The sequence below is a fragment of the Salvelinus fontinalis genome, chromosome 9 (assembly GCF_029448725.1).
Source record: "Salvelinus fontinalis isolate EN_2023a chromosome 9, ASM2944872v1, whole genome shotgun sequence".
Classification (NCBI taxonomy): domain Eukaryota; kingdom Metazoa; phylum Chordata; class Actinopteri; order Salmoniformes; family Salmonidae; genus Salvelinus; species Salvelinus fontinalis.
Genome location: NC_074673.1, coordinates 37854392 through 37875709, shown reverse-complemented (window position 1 = coordinate 37875709; position 21318 = coordinate 37854392). Strand labels below are relative to the sequence as shown.

The following is a 21318-nucleotide window of genomic DNA, read 5'->3' as shown; positions in this document are numbered from 1 at the left end:
CTAGTCGGGCGTGCGGGTGCAGGCAGCGAACGGTTGAAAAGCATGCATTTGGTTTTACTAGCGTTTAAGAGCAGTTGGAGGCCACGGAAGGAGTGTTGTATGGCATTGAAGCTCGTTTGGAGGTTAGATAGCACAGTGTCCAGGGAAGGGCCAGAAGTATACAGAATGGTGTCGTCTGCGTAGAGGTGGATCAGGGAATCGCCCGCAGCAAGAGCAACATCATTGATGTATACAGAGAAAAGAGTCGGCCCGAGAATTGAACCCTGTGGTACCCCCATAGAGACTGCCAGAGGACCGGACAACATGCCCTCCGATTTGACACACTGAACTCTGTCTGCAAAGTAGTTGGTGAACCAGGCAAGGCAGTCATTAGAAAAACCGAGGCTATTGAGTCTGCCGATAAGAATATGGTGATTGACAGAGTCGAAAGCCTTGGCCAGGTCGATGAAGACGGCTGCACAGTAATGTCTTTTATCGATGGCGGTTATGATATCGTTTAGTACCTTGAGCGTGGCTGAGGTGCACCCGTGACCGGCTCGGAAACCGGATTGCACAGCGGAGAAGGTACGGTGGGATTCGAGATGGTCAGTGATCTGTTTGTTGACTTGGCTTTCGAAGACCTTAGCTAGGCAGGGCAGGATGGATATAGGTCTGTAACAGTTTGGGTCCAGGGTGTCTCCCCCTTTGAAGAGGGGGATGACCGCGGCAGCTTTCCAATCCTTGGGGATCTCAGATGATACGAAGGAGAGGTTGAACAGGCTGGTAATAGGGGGTGCGACAATGGCGGCGGACAGTTTCTGAAATAGGGGGTCCAGATTGTCAAGCCCAGCTGATTTGTATGGGTCCAGGTTTTCCAGCTCTTTCAGAACATCTGCTATCAGGATATGGGTAAAGGAGAAGCTGGGGAGGCTTGGGCGAGTAGCAGCGGGGGGGGGGGGGGGGGGCGGGGCTGTTGGCCAAGGTTGGAGTCGCCAGGAGGAAGGCATGGCCAGCCATTGAGAAATGTTTGTTGAAGTTTTCGATTATCACGGACTTATCAGTGGTGACCGTGTTACCTAGCCTCAGTGCAGTGGGCAGCTGGGAGGAGGTGCTCTTGTTTTCCATGGACTTTACAGTATCCCAGAACTTTTTGGAGTTAGAGCTACAGGATGCAAATTTCTGCTTGAAAAAGCTGGCCTTTGCTTTCCTGACTGACTGCGTGTATTGGTTCCTGACTTCCCTGAACAGTTGCATATCGCGGGGGCTCTTCGATGCTATTGCAGTTCGCCACAGGATGTTTTTGTGCTGGTCGAGGGCAGTCAGGTCTGGAGTGAACCAAGGGCTATATCTGTTCTTGGTTCTGCATTTTTTGAACGGAGCCTGCTTGTCTAATATGGTGAGGAAGTAACTTTTAAAGAATGATCAGGCATCCTCAACTGACGGGATAAGGTCAATATTCTTACAGGGTACCCGGGCCAGGTCGATTAGAAAGGCCTGCTCGCAGAAGTGTTTTCGGGAGAGTTTGACAGTGATGAGGGGTGGTCGTTTGACCGCGGACCCGTGGCGGATACAGGCAATGAGGCAGTGATCGCTGAGATCTTGATTGAAGACAGCAGAGGTGTATTTGGAGGGCAAGTTGGTCAGGATAATGTCTATTAGGGTGCCCATGTTTACGGATTTAGGGCTGTACCTGGTGGGTTCCTTGATGATTTGTGTGAGATTGAGGGCATCAAGCTTAGATTGTAGGACTGCCGGGGTGTTAAGCATATCCCAGTTTAGGTCACCTAACAGAACAAACTCTGAAGCTAGATGGGGAGCGATCAATTCACAGATGGTGTCCAGGGCACAGCTGGGAGCTGAGGGGGGTCGGTAGCAGGCGGCAACAGTGAGAGACTTATTTCTGGAGAGATTCATTTTTAAAATTAGAAGTTCGAACTGGGGAAAGTAATCGGATTACATTACTGAGTTTGGGTAATCCAAAAGTTACGTTGCAAATTACAATTTTGGACAGGTAACTTGTAACTGTAACGGATTACATTTAGAAAGTAGCCTACCCAACCTTAACACAGCATAGCCATAGGCCTAGTTTTTAAAATTCCATTTCCACTTTTCAATTTAAATTACTGTGGTTCCATTACAGGATAATGAGTGGTTTAGTAGCCCAAGTAAATACAGAGTGTGGTAGATTAAGCTCACAAATAAAGCAGAATACCATATTAGCTGCTACTGTTTGGATACTGTAAAGATTTTTTCATGACGTCTACTACAACCATTAGTGCGTTCATGTAGATAAAGCGCGCGCTCCTTTGCGCCGCTCTCGTGAGAAACTATTTCAACAACTGCGCGCGGTCACGAGACCGGTGAGTACTTGGACGATAGTCGTCTCGTCTCCAGTACAACGCGAATGTGGAAACACTGTAGCTAAAGAGTGAAGGACTAGAATTGGAGTGGAATCCCCTGTGGATTACGTCGCAGTAGCTAGCTACAATATAAAAAGGACATTTCATCCAAGGTAAGTAGTGTGGATGTTTTACCGGGATGTACTCGAAAAACAACACCGATGCTAACGTTGTTACATAGCCATCTTCATAACAGCGAGTTCAGCTAACTGTTAACGTTAGATAACTACCGTTAGCTACTTCACGTCGTAAAGTAGATATGCTGGCTAACGTTAAATTATCTGGTACACTATCTAACTAGATATGTGGATGGCTAAGTGATAATTCCGGTCACCACATGGGAGGCTTTGTTGTACCTAGTTAGGTATTCTGACCTAGCTACAGTACAGTAGCTAACTAATGTTAGCTAACTGCCCAGTTTTGGCTACACGATTCGGGTAGGCCGCGCTCTCTACTACTAAACAAGTAGCTAACGTTACAGTAGCTTGCTAGTAAGATTGCTGGCTCCCATGCCATGCCAAAATTGGCTCAACTCATGCAATTTACCGAATTTGTCATCTAACGTTAACTTTACCTAGTTTACACAGCAAGTGAACATTTTGCGGTTTTGTGAAGCAATGTTGGATAACTAGCTGCTAGCGAACATTGATTTGTTTATGTTGTAACGTTAGCGCATACGTTTGCTATGGTGACGACATCGTCTCAGCAGGTTTGTTCGCAGAACCTGGGCCTCCATAGCTAGTTAGTTGAATATACATACCTTGCAACCCTGCACATGTTTGCTAAAGCGCTGTCTTTGAATGTCAAACATGTCTGAAGTTAGCGATGTCAGTGCTACGCTGACATGAATGGGCGCGTTCCAGCCTGATTTGATTGTAGACTAGTTGTGCCAATCATATGTGGCAGGTTCTGCATCACCTCTGTCAACCTTTACTTTATATTCCTAATCCCATGTTTCTCCATAAATCTTAAACTGAAAATATAGCCTATTTTCCTTTGAAAATATACATATACATGTCAATAAAACATCACAATACGGTGCAGAGCAACCATTGACAACTGCGTGCCGTTCAAGGGATTGTGAAATAAATGTTAACTATTTGGTTTTGTATATCATCTCTTGAAGAGCCTAGTCAGAACTACACATTTCTAATAATCCCATGCAAAACAGTAGCGCAGATTTAGCATGATTTTAATGATAAGTATATATTATGTAATTTCAGATACAGTATGTGAGTGGAGCCTCACGATATATCTCTCAAATGCCACCATTAATTGGATATATGAGTGACGTAAAAATCAACTATACCTGGAAAGTATGAGTGGTTTAGGTTAATTTCCCATCCTGTCAACATTGTTTTTTAGTGTTGAATCGGTGCTGACAGACATGATAGGCCACATTGATTGATGGACCACATCCGATTGGATAGCTAACTGATAACAGATCACGTCAATATGGCTAGTTAACAAGCTCACCTTCAGGGGATAAATTAGATGGCTATATCCAAATATTGTTTTATTTTTTGCTTGCTATTTATAGTGGTGATGGCAGTAGTCCAACTGACAACTTTGCCCAGAAGGAAGACTTGCTGAGGTCAAGCCCTTTCCAAAAGGCTCATCTCTAATGAAGCAACCTAATGACATCTTGTTTGCTTAGCTAGATAGGTCTCTGAAGTTACATGATCAGTTGATGTTTACTGATTGTGAAAAGCATGCAGTTACTTGCTGTATAACTCTTAGATGGCTAAATGTGGAATAATCGTTAATGTGTAGTTCTTACTATGCTCTTCGAGAGGTGACGTTAAAACCAAATAGTTATAACCTTAATTTAAATCCCTTAAATGGCACGTAGTTGTCAATGGGTTTTAGCGGTGCTGGGGGGGGGGGGGGGGGGGGCAAATGAGAACCCCAGCTCTGCAAAAACCATTGACAAAACAAATCAAACTCTGTATTGACATTTTATTGATAATGGCCGAGTAAAATGGATGTGATAAAGAGGTCGACCAAAACCATGGAAATGCGTGGAGGAAAGATCCTGAATCTCCTCATGCTCCCCCAGCAAAATTAACCAACATGTAGGCTGTAGTTGAGGTAAAAATATAGTATAATGCTTGTATGACTGTCAACCCCAATATAGGTTCATGTTGTCACCAATCAAGTTCTTTACAGTTAAAAATGACTGACTACCACCACCTGATTTCTGTATGCTACCAACTTATACTAATGGGAGTTAGCATTTAGCAGGCATTTCTTCTAAATCAGAAAAGGGACAACTTCTAAATGTTATGCAGCCAAATATCCAAATCGTACATTAGTAACCACATTTTGGGCCTGTTAGAATACATCAATCATGACAGATTTGACGAATATCCACTGTGTTAGATCAGGTTTGCTGAATGTGCCAATGCGGCGTCCTGATGGTCTGCGTCTTACCTGGCTGCTGATTTTAATTTAAAATTGAGAATGTAACTTGGGCTACTTTATCGAGTCATGCATGTCAACTAGCTACAGATTGTTACACCCGATAATGTGATATAACCAAAGATTTTTGGTAGCCATTACTCTGCATTAAAGGATAGGTACTGTTTGGTGTAGTACAGAAAATGTACTACCAACTTTAACTTGGTGATACTGTCTTCGTTCTCGATTCGGCCAAACATGTACACTAATCATGGACATTAAAATGGAGTTGGTCCCCCTTTGTTATAACAGGCTCCACTCTTCTGGGAAGACTTTCCACTACATGTTGGAACATTTCTGCAAGGACTTGCTTCCAATCAAGCATTAGTGAGGTCAGGCACTACTTTTGGGCGATTAGGCCTGTTTTGCAGTTGTCCCAATTCATCCCAAAGGTCTTCGATGGGGTTGCGATCAGGGCTCTGTGCAGACCAGTCAAGTTCTTCCACATCATTCTTGACAAACCATTTCTGTATGTACCTCGCTTTGTGCACTGCCAGATGAAGAGTGATTCATCACTCCAGAGAACACATTTTCACTTCTCCAGAGACCAATGGCGGTGAGCTTTACACCACTCCAGCCGACGCTTGGCATTGCACATGGTGATCTTAGGCTTGTGTGCGGCTGCTCTGCCATGGAAGCAAATTTCATGACGCTCCAGACGAACAGTTCTTGTGCTGACATTGCTTCAAGAGTCAGTTTGGAACTCTGTAGTGAGTGTTGCTACCAAGGGAAGGCGTTTTACTTTATTCTTTTTTAAATTATTTTTATTATGCACTTCGCAGGCCGGTTCTGTGAGCTTGTGTGGCCTATCACGTCGCGGCTGAGCAGTTGTTGCTCCTTGACGTTTCCACAATAACAGTACTGACTGGGGCAGCTCTAGCAGGGCAGAAATGTGACGAACTGACTTGTTGGAAAGGTGGCATCCTATGATGGTGCCATGTTGAAAGTCACTGAACTCTTCAGTACAGGCTATTCAGCTGTCAATGTTTGTCTATGGAGATTGCATGGCTGTGCTCAATTCTATACACCTGTCAGCAACGGGGGTGGCTGAAGTAGCCAAATCCACAAATTTGAATGGGTTTCCACATACACTACACAGCCAAAAAGTATCTTCTAAAATCTTCATGTCCAGTTGCAGGTGGATCGTTTGTATAAAAAAAAAACTACTTTATTGAATTACATTTTTTGCTTCGACGTAATCCCAAAGTATACATGCCGCCATCTTGTATTTTCAAGTCTTCTCTCATTGATTGAGACAGGTGGGTCCACCCCAAAGTGTTGCATGTCATGACACTGACCTATGTCGATCAGTGATAGAAGATTTTAAATCGACAAGATTTATTTTAGTAATGGCGCATTTTCTAAGTGAAAACGAACCACATGCAACGGGACACTGACATTTTAAAAGATACCACATTCGTTCGATTCAGCCAAACATGTATCTCCAATACCGAGGTTTTATATAGGCCAACCTCTAACGCCCAGTAAGGGATACCAAAAATCTTTGGTTATGTCACATTATCAGGTGTACATTCTGTAGCTACATGTCTACGTATTTCAAGGAAACTGGTTGTTCAAAGGAGCTGTTTGCAAATCGAGCTAGTGTAGGTATGTTGTGATTTGTTGATTAACTACTTGCAGAATTGTTTCTGATTTCCTTAGGTCCTTGATTGGATGTAATTGTGCACTGCATCCATCTCATGTCCAATGTATCAACTACGAGAACCGTTTCCTTGTGTGATTTAGTTAGCCAAAGCATAACCTTATTTTTAGGACTACTGTTTCAGGCATCTGTTGGTTGGAAACAATGCACCAAAGACTGCCAGTATTGATGGTGTCCTATGACTGGCCTGGGTTTAATAAATTAAATGGCTGACTGCCTGGTTCATGACTGTAGTAGCCTGTCCTGTTGCTCCCTGACTTGCTGGCAGCTGCACATGCATAGTGAATTGAACATAGTGACAGGCTGACAGCTGTCTCTAGCAGCAGGAGGTCCAGTTTGGTAACTCACTCACTGGCTCTCAAACAGTGAGGGAATTCTATATCCTTTGCAAGTGCTCTGTCTGCATCTATTTTAATTCTCTCTAAATCAGAATCCATCTCCTGCATCATAGATTGGCTTAATGAACATGCTACTGGATGTGTGTGTTTTGCAGAAGCGCGGGCTGGATTTTTGAAGGTGCGTGTTTCTGCCTTCAGATTCCAAACCTCAATGTAACTTCTCCATGGCAACACATGCTTCTGCTTATAATGCTCTTCTGCCCAGGGTGAGTTGGCTGCTTTGCCCAGCCTGCTTTTGTATACCAGGAAGTTGAGTGAATAAATACTCTGTTTCTGGGGTTGAGCAAACCTCTGCATATAGAAAACTAATATTATATTTTTGCGAAAGGGGTGTCACAAAGCAGGCTACTTTTTTTGCAGTTGAATGTTAGAGCTATCTAAAACTGTGTTTAGCTAATGGCTATGTTTGTGGACGGCATAGTTTCCTGCTCTGTAAAAGTAAAACAATTAGTTAATTTGTGTTCTTGCTTCTAGATGAGTTGTTATTTTTCCCTCTTGTTAGGCGAGGAGAGTTGTGTATTGGTTTACTCTGCCATTGGAGGAGGGTTGCCTGTGCTTGCTTTGAGTAGGTGGAGTGGGTTGTCACTGCAGCTGTTTACATGGAAGGTGTGTTTCTGTGGATGCATTCAAGAGTGAAAATAGGCTAGTCCCCTCTGTCTGATCAGACTACTGCAATGCCTTAGTCAGTGTCTTTCAGTATTATTGTCAAGGTGTGTTCTTTGTGGTAGACCCATGGTACATTTTTATTGGGCTACCTGTTTTGCATCCTGCTGGCTACGAGTTCTATGCATCCTGTCCTTTTGCAGGTGTCTACAGCTTGGATGTAGCATAAATATTATGACACATTTAAGATGGAAATGCATGTGCCACTTCCCTCCCTTTTTAGTAATAAGCTTGACAAGGTTTTTTTAATGAATATTCTTTTAAGCCAAGAGGTAGGCTATATCCAAATTACTGTAAATGTGGCTTTAGTCATTATACTGTAAGAACAACTGTATGAGCTACCCTTTTGCCTGCTGTTTTATGTGCTCTGCCTGGCACCTGACTCTTTGAGTAACCTTTTGTTCACCAGCCTGTTATAGGATGCCAAAGAATATGCTCCTGCTTTTAGTAGTTAGTATACCTCTGTCTGGCCTCCTGAGTGGCGCAGTGGTCTAAGGCACTGGATCGCAGTGCTAGCTGTGCCACTAAAGATCCTGGTTCGAGTCCAGGCTCTGTCGCAGCCAGCCGCGACCGGGAGACCCACGGGCCGGCGCACAATTGGCCCAGCGTCTTCCGGGTTAGGGGAGGGTATGGCCGGCAGGGATGTTCTTGTCCCATCACGCACTAGTGACTCCTGTGGCGGGCCGGGCACAATGCACGCTGACACGGTCGCCAGGTGTACAGTGTTTCCTATGACACATTGGTGCGGCTGGCTTCCAGGTTAAGTGGGCGTTGTCAAGAAGCGGCTTGGCTGGGTTGTGTTTTGGAGGACGCACGGCTGAGTCCGTACAGGAGTTGTCCGTATGGGAGTTGCAGCGATGGGACAAGACTGTAACTACCAATTAGATACCACGAAATAGGGGAGAAAAGGGGGTAAATAAAAAAAGGATGTCTGTCTACATTTTAGCAAACACTCTTATCCAGAGCGACTTACATTAGTGCATTCATCTTACGTAGTGTCACCTAACAATCTTATCACAATCTAGCAAGTACATTACTTTCAAATGTTACTCAGGGAGGGGAGGAAAGGGCAGTGAATGTGCCTTCTGCCTAGTTAGTCTATTGACAGTTTATTAGTATTGTTAGGTTGGTAACGAGGTCAGTATAGAATACATGGTAAAATATTGCACTTAATGAGATTTTACGATATACCTGTTGCTGAAACCTATTTTGACACATTTGCTCTAAGTTAGATTGTCTGAATGATTGAGAGACCAATGGCCTCTATAATACCTCTACTTTGACTTCTAAGGATTGTTCTCAAAGACCGGGCATGTCTCTGAATAATTTAATTGGAAGTCTATTTGATTTAGACAAGATACAGTAGCTACAACGGTTACATTGCCACATTTCATGACTAGGGCTGGCACAATTCCTGAAGAACTGTACCTGACAATTATGGGTGCAGACCATAATGAGAATAAAATAACCGGCAGAACCATTTTTTTCTGTGTGTTTGGAACGAACTGAAGACGGGACGCCCGGGAATTTGTGCGGTTTGAGTCCGTTTCTGCTGTAACATGGACTCTATAACGTGATCAAACTTTGTTGCTCCTTGCCTGAAACAAGCAAGGTGTTGTAGCAAATGAGTATAGTTGCCTGGGCGGCAACCCCCTCCCTGCAGCAGTAGCACATGCATTCAGGAACAGAGGAGAAAATGGTTGCAACGGTGACTGCGGAAATGACCAATAAGTCATCCAAAATTCCATGACTGTCACTGCCCTGTCCATGCTGAGAGAGTGTGTGTTGAGGTTATGAAGTATTTTTGGTATCAACTCTGAATATTGTGCTAATGTATACTCTGACCTGTGTTTGTGATTAGGGTGTCTACTGTGAGGCTGTTTTGGGACTGGGTGTCACTGAGTCTAAGTAAGGGTACTTGTGTGTTTTCCAGCTCTCGACTCTCTCCAGTTTCTTTGTCTAGTCTGCATGGTCAGAGGAAGGGAGGGAAGCAGGCAGGACGGTGTTAGCCCAGCTGGAGGTGGAGCTGCCAGAGCTGTAATCTGAGAAGGGCCCAACTCCCCAGAAAGAGGGTGGGGGAGAGCGTGAGCATGCGCTCTCCAGTCTGACATTGGACTCCTTAGCCTACAGGGAGCAATGCAGGCATCAGGCAAGGGGGACTGCTCAGCCAGGACTGTCTGTTTCATCCTACTACCTGCCTCGCTCTGCCTAGAGTGGCTGCCTTCTCCACTGACTGTCTGACTGGATCACTCAGAAGATACAGTGACCGAGCAGGGAGTGGTTATCTCGACTAGGGCTTTCAGGAGAAGAACACTGCCAGTGTTTCTTTAGCTTCCTCTTCAACGTGTTCCATTTCTTTCCGTGTCTCCCTGGCTGGGCTGCCTGCTCGGCGCGGAGCTGGGTATTATTGTGTAGCATTCCTGGATTACAGCTACGTGTTATTTAAAAAATAAAAATACATCTCTATTTGGGCCCTTCCTACCCGCGGCTCCTCCACCCTTCCTTGGCCTTTTCCTGGGCTGCACTTTAAAGAGGATTTTTGGCTCTTAAGACTCCAGCCTCCTGCCCTCTGCCGTGCTGGTGAAAGAAGTGCCTGAATCGGAGTCTCTGGCTCTGTTTGATGCGTCCAGCCCGCCAAGGTGTCTGGCCCTGGACCCCCAGGCTCTGACTGCAGTAGTACTTCTGTTTTCTGATGGGAGTTTAAGTAGAGACCTAGGGAGAGTGACGGGAAAGGATCTGCCCTCTGTTATGGGCTGTTTTTGTTCCTATGGAAAAACCGCGATGAAGAGTTCTCTCACACTCTCCCTATGTCGGGCAGAGCTAATGTTCAGCCCATGAACTCATGGAAGGGGGTGCTCAAGCTCTTCACATGCATAGCTTCTAGAACAACCGCCAACAAACCTAAAGGTAAATGTCCTATTTGCACACTCGGTGGCTCATAAATATTCCCCTGCTTATTTTCTGTGAGAATGTCTGTTGGAATATTTCCCCCCCTTTTCCCCTTGTGCCTTCTATACCTGGGGTGCAACTGTGGTGTCATAAATAACTACTGGTGTTCACTTCTGTCCAGTCATGGCTTTGTTTTCTGCAAGGCACTGCAGATCCTAAGAAGGGCAGGACATTTTTTTTTTTTTGATACTTTGTATATGCAGGGGTGTGAGAGACTGGACATGAGTGGAGAATGTTTTGTTAAGTAGAAATGCTTTTGTTTTTCTGACCCTCTGTACAAACATACTGAACAATTGTCATGGTTGCCATCTCTGTCGTTGTCTCCCTCTGTTTGTTGTGTTTTGGATGTTATGCTGCTTTGAAGTGGTGTGTGTTCCTCTGCAGCAGTGTGGAGGACACATGCAGACGGCGTGTTTGATAGTAAACAGCAGCCGGAGTTTACAGAAAGGGGGCAGGCAGAGACTCGCCGCCTCTACTAGGCCACGCTTACTCAAAGCCAGGCGCCTACATGGAGGCAGCTGCTGATACACATGATGGTGTTTGTTTTGGGTTTAGCCTACATCTGCTAGATTCTGGTGCTCCTTACCGGCCGTCATCCTAGAGAAGTCATATTTTAACGAGGTAGTGTCGTGAATTCATAGATTTACCCTTACACTAAGACGACATGATTCAACAAATGGGCTAGACCGGAAGTAGTCTAAATGATAAAACAGCAAATCTGACAATTTCTGTGCAGAGATTTGGATCCATATTAAGACTATATGCCATTTAGCAGAAGCTTTTATCCAATGCGGCTTACAGACTTGTGCATACATTATTCGTGCAGGTGGTCCCGTGCATCGAACCCACTGTCCTGGCATTGCAAGCGCCATACTCTACCAACTGAGCTACAGAGGACCACAATCAAAACCTCAATCAGTGGACTGATTTAGTCAAATATTTCTATGTTAGTGTCTGTTAGGATGTAGCCAGTTCTAGTTGTTGTAATGTGATAGTAGGCCTAAAGGTTGTGCTGAGAACAGACTGAAGAGGGAAATCGATGATCCATGTAATGTACTTTGCATTAGTAGTGTTAACCCATTGCATGATGGAAGCTGTGGGTTTCCAGTGGAATGTGTGAGGCCAAGAGTGCTCAGTATTGGCACTCTAGCTAATATGGCTCTAGCCATGACATTTTTTTTACCACAACTCACTGATTAACACTTAATTTGTATCTGAGCTGTTTGGGGAGGTCTGTGTCAGTCCCCAACACATGTCCACCTTCATACTATAGCTATAACTGTTGACCATGACCAGCCCTGAATGGTCGCCCTGCAGAGAACAGAAGGTGGGCATATGGGCCTTTACAGAACTCTGAGACTGCAGTGATGCTGATTGATGTGTTTCTATGGCTACCTCAGCTCAATTTGACTTAATTTCTTAGAATTGTTTTTACTCCACTAGTTAACCTTTCTTCTCTCTCCCCTTTCAGAGTTACCCACATTTCAAGAGAAGAAGAAAGCCTTATTTAGGAATCTTATGGACGAAGGCAAGCAACATTTTCTCTTTCTTGTTTGTTTGTCTGTTTCCATGTGTGTGTTTGGGTTAACCCAGGGGAAGCAGCTTTTTTGATAAAGCAGGGGAGGTGTTAGTAGGATTGTAGAGGTCATCTAATGAAGGTTCAGTGAGTGTGATTGGTAGACGGAGGAGAGGTCATCACCCTGAGCTGGTTTAGTAATCCACTCCTCTCCATCTGGAGGGGCATATTGAGCGTCTCGTCCTCGTGTGCCATTCACCCCAGCTTCCCATCACAGGGTCGGGAGGAGAGAGTCCTAACACGACCTAAACCCAACCTACTGTCTGTACCTCCCTCTTGTTTGATTGCCACTCAATTTCTCACATGTGCCTGACCAGAACCTGCCCCCCCCCTCTAAACGTAGTTACTACGTATGAACATGGTGGAGTGCTAGGCCCATCTCTTAAAGTGATTCAGTTACAACCGCTTGTGTTTCCTGTGTAAAGATATGACCTCTAGTGTTTCCACTAGCACCACAAGTCAGCCCATCCTACAGCAAAACACAGACAGTTCTGACTGCGCATCTAGTCCTACCAGAGGTCTAGTAGCTAGCCTGCTCCCCTCTTAGATACCTTTTGCTCGTTTCAGCAAAAGTAATTCTGCCCTCTTAACCATTAGCATGACAAAAGCATGATTACGATGTCAAATGGTTCTTTAGACGTTATGTTTAATGAGGCACAAGACCTGGCTGTTTCAAGTGTTCATTGGGCCCTAAAGTCTTGGGATAATTTCCACTATTTATGGTGAACGTGCTTTGTTCTGATCTCTGCAGTGGCCTCCGCTCAGCTGCTCTTACTCTGGCCTGTACGCCCTAGTTCTCAATCATCAATGTCTATCCTCTTCCTCAGTAGGAGAAATACTCATGTAGCCGGTTCCTCCAGTGGGAATCACTGCAGGCACACCAATGTGCGTACTCTCAGAGCAGTGTTTATGCTCATTATGGCACCAGTCCCATGGGTGTCTGCATTAGTGTTGCACGGTATACCAAAATTAGGTTATATTTCAATACTAGAACATGAAATATGGTTCGCTACAGAATTGGTTTCTTTCAGTACTTCTGTCAAATGTGTCTCACAGGTCAAGCCTGTGTATCAGCGTAGCCCACTCATTGCTAACCTGCACTGGGAGTCTAGGCTAACACTTATGTGCAAACCATAATGTGAAATATGCTGTTTGCCGCCACAACTTTTAATTCACTTATTCCGTCTCGCTCACGTCTCTCCCAAAGGCCGCTGCATCATTCGTGGGGGACGACGTGTTTACTGTTGCCTTGTCATTTGTAGTCACACAAAATCAGCTAAACAAGCTCAATAACTCAATGCATGCACACTCCTTAGTAAATATTCATTCACCTGTATTGTGGATAGGCCTGGGTTATAGTTTGATTTACCTAGTTTATGGTTGGCCACCCTTGATAGCCTGTAAAATATTGCAACATTACAATTACAGCCAAATACTTTATACAAAATGATTCCCTCTAGGGATCTAAGTTAAGGTCGTCCCTGGAACAATAAAAACAATATATACGTTCAAACAGACAGCAGAGCCAAAATTCATACAACCACTGCACATTAAAAAAAAGCAATGAGGCTGATGCAACCGAGCAGACCCTTTTAGCTTAATGTTGATAGTTTTATTTCTTCATATTATAAAGCTCAACAATGTGCACATGGCTGCACATGTTCCAAAATGCAATTAATGAGAACATCAGTCTCATCAGGTTGTATTTTGGCATGGCTACTTTGAAACAAGGGAAGACATGCTTCATAAAATGACAAACGTCCAAGTTAACAAATTAAGTATGGATAAATAAATAGTTCCAAAATGCTGACCGCCTCTGCTCAGATTCAAGGTGATTGATGTGCGGTGCGCAACAGGCACTGTCCTTAACTCTCTGGTCTTATGACTATTTAATCTGAACTGTGCCTTGAGTAGGCTATGTTGACAGAATCCGACCTTTAGATGTAAATGTTAATTATCCTTCATTGTATTGACTGGCGTAAAAATAAAAAGTAATTTATCAAATAAAAAAATAGAATGTAATGATACTGAACTCAAGATGCTCAATGATTGAACAGAACATTTTCTGGGCTGGATCAAGTACCATTCTGTGACTGGCTAATATGGCCTTTTTTGTGATACTAAACCTGGTATCGAAGTCAAAATTCTGGTATTGTGACAACACGAGTCTGCATCCAGCCAGACACTGTGGCAGGCAGCACAGACTCTGGGACGAGGGAGTAAAATAGAGGCTGCTGGTGCCAAAGCCTCCAGCCTCCTAGAGACAGACTAAAGAGCTGTCTGCATCTCCATTTTCCCTGTTGCTCTGGAGCACATCACTGCCTTCATGCAGGCTGCAGCAACCCACACACACAGGCAGATACTGTTACCCTCACTGCAGACTATTCCTACTAAAGTGCTCACTCACTCACGCCCACACGCATACTAAACCTCACACACTTATAGTCCAGACAGCAGCCACCAAGTGCAACTGTTCCATCTCAACAAGCTGCTTTCTCAGCACCCACACACAGCTCTTGTTTTAGCCCTGCGAGTCTTGGCTTTGCCCTGTTGTGTTCTGTGCTAATTTGGTCCACAGATGTTGCTTGTGTGTCCAGAGCAGCTTGCTAAGAGGCCCATCAATAGGTGGAGCTTTATCCAAGCAGATGTGGTCACAGCCTTAATGACACCTACAGTTGAAGTTGGAAGTTTACATACACTTTAGCCAAATGCATTTAAACTCAGTTTTTCACAATTCCTGACATTCAATCCTAGTAAAAAATTCCTTGTCTTAGGTCAGTTAGGATACCCACTTTATTTTAAGAATGTGAAATGTCAGAATAATAGAGAATGATTTATTTATTTCAACACGTTCCCAGTGGGTCAGAAGTTTCAATACACACAATTAGTATTTGGTAGAGTTGCCTTTAAATTGTTTAACTTGGGTCAAACATTTCGGAGAGCCTTCCACAAGCTTGCCACAATGAGTTGGGTGAATTTTGTCCAATTCCTCCTGACAGAGCTGGTGTAACAGTCAGGTTTGTAGGCCTCCTTGCTCGCACATGCTTTTTCAGTTCTGCACACAAATTTTCTATAGGATTGAGGTCAGGGCTTTGTGATGGCCACTCCAATACCTTGACTTTGTTGTCCTTAAGCCATTTGCCACAACTTTGGAAGTATGCTTGGGGTCATTGGCGATTTGGAAGACCCATTTGCGACCAAGCTTTAACTTCCTGACTGATGTCTTGAGATGTTGCTTCAATATATCCACATTTTCTTTCCTCATGATACCATCTATTTTGTGAAGTGCACCAGACCCTCCTGCAGCAAAGCACTACCACAACATGATGCTGCCACCCCCGTGCTTCACGGTTTGGCTGGTGTTCTCCGGTTTGCAAACCTCCCCCCTTTTTCCTCCAAACGTAACGATGGTCATTATGGCCAAACAGTTCTATTTTTGTTTCATCAGACCAGAGGACATTTCTCCAAAAAGTACGACCTTTGTTCCCACGTGCAGTTGCAAACCGTAGTCTAGCTTTTTTATGGCGGTTTTGGAGCAGTGGCCTCTTCCTTGCTGAGCAGCCTTTCAGGTTATGTCGATATAGGACTTGTTTTACTGTGGATATAGATACTTTTGTACCTGTTTCCTCCAGCATCTTCACAAGGTCATTTGCTGTAGTTCTGGGATTGATTTGCACTTTCCGCACCAAAGTACGTTCATCTCTAGGAGACAGAACGCGTCTCCTTCCTGAGCGGTATGACGGCTGCATGGTCCCATGGTGTTTATACTTGATTTTTCCCATGATGTCAAGCAAAGAGGCACTGAGTTTGAAGGAAGGCCTTGAAATACACCTCCAATTGACTCAAATGGTGTCAATTAGCCTATCAGAAGCTTCTAAAGCCATGACAGAATTTTCCAAGCTGTTTAAAGGCACAGTCAACTTAGTGTATGTAAACTTCTGACCCACTGGAATTATGAAACAATCTGTCTGTAAACAATTGTTGGAAAAATGAATTGTCATGCACAAAGTAGATTTCTTAACCGACTTGCCAAAACGAGTTTGTTAACAAGAAATTTGTGGAGTGGTTGAAAAATGAGTTTAATTGACTCAAACGTAAGTCTATGTAAACTTCCGACTTCAACTGTACATGCACAGCTCTGCTGCCCAGTCTACCCCCTCTCTCTGCTTCCCATCAGTCATTTCCCTCCATTTCACATGTATTTATTTGGCTGGAGAACAGTGCTCCATCATGGCGGTCTTCCTGCCTGTCTCTGAGCTGTGCTGTGGGTTATATAAAGCAGCAGGGCCAGGGGTGGGGTCACACCCAGCTCCTGCCAGGCCCAGGGAAGATCCAGCCCCCCCTCCACTCGGTGGGCCGTCCCATCCACAAAGGCCTCAACTGCGGCCTGTTACCATGGGAACAGCTGACAGGAAGCAAACTAGTGCTCTGCTCTTGCATCCATCCTAGTCCACATTGCCGTATGGAGTCTTTTCTTTTTTTTATGCAACCATGAATCTGTGTTGCTCTCCCGGGCCAAAAATAGCCTCCAAGCTCTGTGCTTGCCCTTCACTGGTCAGGCTTTATAGACAGATGGGCATATCACAGAACCTCTAGGCTGACCCTCGGAGGGAGGAAGGGAAAGGCCAATCAGTGTATAGGGCTGCCTGCCTGGAGGTCCCAGCCAGCCCACTGTACTGGGGCTGTGCTAAGAGAAGAACATGCCATTCTCTCTCTGGGTGTCAACAGAGAACATCTTCCTAGAGGGCGAAAGGCCCCTTGACTTTTTCCACATTTTGTTACGTTGCCGCCTTCTAAAATTGATTTAGAATACGTTTTTTTTTTTATAAAACAGGTTTTTAGAGATGCTTGCAAAATGTATAGAAATACCTTATTTACATAAGTATTCAGACCCTTTGCTATGAGACTTGAAATTGAGCCCAGGTGCATCCTGTTTCCACTGACCATCCTTGATGTTTCTACAACTTAATTGGAGTCCACCTGTGGTAAATTAAATTGATTGGACATGATTTGGAAAGGCGCACAGACACATGTCTATATAAAGGTCCTACAGTTGACAGTGCATGCATGTCACAGGAAAAACCAAGCCATGAGGTCGAAGGAATTGTCCGTAGAGCTTCGAGACAGGATTGTGTCGAGGCACAGATCTGGGAAAGGGTACCAAAAAATGTCTGCAACATTGAAGGTCCCCAAGAACACCGTGGCCTCCATTCTTAAATGGAGGAATTTCGGAACCACCAAGACTTTTCGTAGAGCGGGCCGCCCGGCTAAACTGGGCAATCGAGGAGAGGGGCCGTGGTCAGGGAGGTGACCAAGAGCCCGATGCGCACTCTGACAGAGCTCCAGATTTCCTCTATGGAGATGGGAGAACCTGTTTTTCAGTGGCAGGGACTGGGAGACTAGTCAGGATAAAGGGAAAGATAAACCGAGCTAAGTACAGAGAGATCCTTGATGAACACCTGTAAACCCTGCTGAAGGTGCTTCAACAAAGTACTGAGTAAAGGGTCTGGATACTTATGTAAAATGTTTTTATTTATACATGAGCAAAAATGTCTAAATCTATTTTTGCTTTGTCATTATGGGGTGTTGTGGGTAGATTGATGATGGGGAAAACTACTCCATTTTAGAATAAGGCTGTAACATAACAAAATGTGGAAAAAGACAAGGTCTGAATACTTTCCGTATGCACTGTCTGCTGCATGTACATTATGTACTCTTCTGTTTTTTTTCAATGATTCTGGTTAGAATCCTTTGCACCGAGTAACTATTTTTACCCTACCCGCTCTTCCTGTATGAATAGAAGGCAGTTGCCAGTAAACTACCGGTACACATGAACAGTAAAAAAAAAATAAAGCATGTTAGACTTTCCAAGATACTAGACCCCTCAAATTCAAATCTGGACCTTGAAGCCTGTTCCACTGCTTAAAATCAGGGACTGATTTCAGACCTGGCACACCAGGTGGGTGCAATTAATTATCAGGTAGAACAGAAAAGCAGCAGTAGTCCGTACCTCGTAGGGTCAGAGTTCCTGTACTAGATCATCATTGTTTTACACAAAATTCCATTCCGTTTGAAATTGTTACATGATATTCTTCAGAAAATTTGTAGTTTACCATATAGCCCACATGACCTTTGTGCTTGTGAATGAACCATGGCTATGGTTTAAGAATCTGATTGGTCAAGCCTCATGGAAACCATTATGTTTGTGCTCACTACTTTCTCCTGTCTCCACACCAAATGTATAGATAATTTATTATCCTGTTGTGTCTCTAACCCGTGTTCTCCCTGTTTCTCTACAGAAATGAGTCGCCAGACCGCCACAGCGCTGCCCACAGGAACCTCCAAGTGTGCCCCCTCCCAGCGCGTCCCCACCTTGTCCGGCACTACGGCCTCTAACAGCGACCTGGCCAGCCTGTTTGAGTGCCCCGTCTGCTTCGACTATGTGCTGCCCCCTATCCTGCAGTGCCAGAGCGGCCACCTGGTCTGCAGCAACTGCCGACCCAAGCTCACCTGCTGCCCCACCTGCCGGGGCCCACTGGGCTCCATCAGGAACCTGGCCATGGAGAAGGTGGCCAACTCTGTGCTGTTTCCCTGCAAGTATGCGTCGTCGGGCTGCGAGGTGACGCTGCCCCACACAGACAAGGCAGAGCACGAGGAGCTGTGTGAGTTCCGGCCGTACTCCTGCCCCTGCCCAGGGGCCTCCTGTAAGTGGCAGGGCTCGTTGGACGCGGTCATGCCCCACCTCATGCACCAGCACAAATCCATCACCACGCTGCAGGGCGAGGACATCGTGTTCCTTGCCACGGACATTAACCTGCCTGGGGCAGTGGACTGGGTCATGATGCAATCCTGCTTCGGATTCCACTTCATGCTGGTCCTGGAGAAGCAGGAGAAGTACGACGGTCACCAGCAATTCTTTGCCATCGTGCAGCTGATCGGCACGCGGAAGCAGGCTGAAAACTTTGCCTACCGCCTGGAGCTCAACGGGCACCGGCGACGGCTCACCTGGGAGGCCACGCCCCGCTCCATCCACGAGGGCATCGCCACTGCCATTATGAACAGCGACTGCCTAGTGTTTGACACCTCCATCGCGCAGCTGTTCGCTGAGAATGGAAACCTGGGCATCAACGTCACCATATCCATGTGCTGAGGACTGTCAAGTGAACAGCCACTAACACACACACACTTTCTCTCACACTTTCTCTCACACACACACACACACACACACATACTCGGACACATTTCAGACACTACAGGACACCTGGAGTTGTACCTGGGGGGTTTGGAGGGGGGCAGGATCTTTCCCAGGGAACCTGTTGTCTTCGAACAATGTGATTTAGAACGTTCAGATCGGTTAGATTGATGAAAACAATGGGATTCAATTTTAAGCTTCATTACAATATTAGTTCTGTAACTAAAGTAAAGGTATCCTTTTTTTACCTTAATGTTCTGAGAATAATCCAGCATTGCCCCTTGAACCCAGAGCACACACTTCAACAGGTGGGCTCAGTTTGCAGTCTTTCTTTGCAGAGGGAAGCTGGCAGAAGGGGCTCAGGGGATAGACACTGTGGGAGGAGTCAATTTGAGGGAGGATGGGGAATAAAAATAACTTATTTTTTTGAAGATGTTGCATTTCAGCTTAGTCAAAGTGAAACTAACTTCTTTTGAGTTCCATTATTGTTTTGGTTTTTAGTTCTGCCCCCCCCCCCCCTCATTGGATGAGAAGAGAAGGTCCTGGTATTGTGTGCACAGACATTGGCTGAGACGAAGCTAGTTTGGTCTCTCTCTGGAGTCTAACAGTTTTAGCCTAAACCACTGAATATCTGACCAGGAATGGGGACAATTTCTACAGTTATATTATTATTATTATTATTATTATTATTGTTCAATGGAGATTGTTATCATTATCATTTTTTTTGTAAGGACTTTTAATGAATGAAAAAGGCTGTAACCTTGTGGCTAATCTTCAGTGTTTGTAGATAAATTGTGTTGTTCTTTCGAAGACTTCAATGTATTTTATTTTGTAAATTAGATTTTTCTCTTCGTTTTGTCAGTCTTTGTCTACATTCTGTTTGAGGAGTGGGTGACGCAAAGCCAAACATCTCTGGATACGTAGAACTGTTGCTGGTCCCATTATTTTGTTTTATTTTGTCATTAAATAAATCTATCTTTTTCATACCTTGTGCAATTTCCCCTTTCCCTGTGATTATTCTCTTGGCTAGGGTTTAACTATGGGTTGAGACCCAAAGTGTTCCCTGGGCATGTGGGAGGTGGGCTGCGAGTTAGGAGAATACATCTATAGTCGCACACTTTCCTCGTCATTTGGGTAATGGGAGGAACAGTAAGTTTCTCATTTTAGATTTTGAGCTGGAAAAGTTTAACACCTGCTATAGGCAACAGCACAATTACAGCATCATTTCTTGGCAGGGGTTTACTCCAACCACACACTTATCCTCCCATCTTTCAACGTTATCCTTGTCAAATGGCTTTACTCCTTTTTTTTTCTGCATAGAAAAGTCTAAACAGTAAAAAAAACAATGGGGAGGGGGAATGGCAAGTTCAGTGTGAACTTTGACGAACACCAAATAAAGGATGTATGAAAGATGGATATTTTGTTTTAAATAAGATCATCTTTGAGAAAAAAAAACCCCGAATAAAAGCTAGACAGTTATGTAGAATCTAAAAATGATGCATTTTTGTCATAGCGTGGGGCCCCATTGATGATTTTTGTTACTCACTCGGCATAACCCATAGCATAAATGTGGCTTTAATACTGCACATTTTCTCTCCACCCATGACCAAATGTGTGGAATTGCAAGAAATTACCTTTTTAAAATTATCTGTAGCCAAGAGGGCTTCCAAAATCTTAGTTCGGTATCTGCACCAATGGCCACGTGCACCACCTAAGGCCCATTTTGATCCAGAAAAAAAACATGGCTGATCAAAGGCTTAAGGACAACTCTCACTACTAGACTGACCGTTTCTTTGTTTGTTCGCTTGTTGTCGGCGCTGTGTGTTATAGGGACCACCCGTCGTTTCTACATGTAGAATCGGTTTGCAACGGTGGAGGCTCCTCAGAGGAAGGGGAGGACCATCCTCAGGGATTTCATAACAACAGTTTAAGATTTAAGTTATCCTTTCTAGATAAAACTATACAAAATATATTCACATCACCAAACAATTGACAAACACTTTTGAAATGTCTACTATCGCCTCAACAGCACTCTGTAG

The 21318-nt window shown here is 44.5% G+C and overlaps 1 protein-coding gene across 2 annotated transcripts; it reads left to right on the top strand.

The window, feature by feature from the left end:
• The first annotated feature begins 2299 nt into the window (after window positions 1-2299).
• Window positions 2300-20270, top strand: siah1 (siah E3 ubiquitin protein ligase 1). Of its 2 annotated transcripts, none has more exons than XM_055934313.1 (3): window positions 2300-2491; window positions 11983-12039; window positions 18387-20270. In XM_055934313.1, the coding sequence occupies exons 2-3, from the start codon at window positions 12030-12032 to the stop codon at window positions 19235-19237; spliced, it is 861 nt and encodes a 286-aa protein (XP_055790288.1). In that variant the 5' UTR covers window positions 2300-2491; window positions 11983-12029; the 3' UTR covers window positions 19238-20270. The 2 variants fall into 2 exon arrangements, with proteins under 2 accessions (XP_055790288.1, XP_055790287.1); XM_055934312.1 differs by lacking the exon at window positions 2300-2491 and adding an exon at window positions 8313-10469.
• The last annotated feature ends 1048 nt before the right edge of the window (window positions 20271-21318 follow it).

Coding starts and splice junctions, on each gene's coding strand:
- siah1 (XM_055934312.1), top strand. CDS start 10,370: ATGTCGGGCAGAGCTAATGTTCAGCCCATGAACTCATGGAAGGGGGTG. Junction 10,470..11,982: donor AACCGCCAACAAACCTAAAG/GTAAATGTCCTA, acceptor CTCCCCTTTCAG/AGTTACCCACATTTCAAGAG. Junction 12,040..18,386: donor TAGGAATCTTATGGACGAAG/GCAAGCAACATT, acceptor GTTTCTCTACAG/AAATGAGTCGCCAGACCGCC.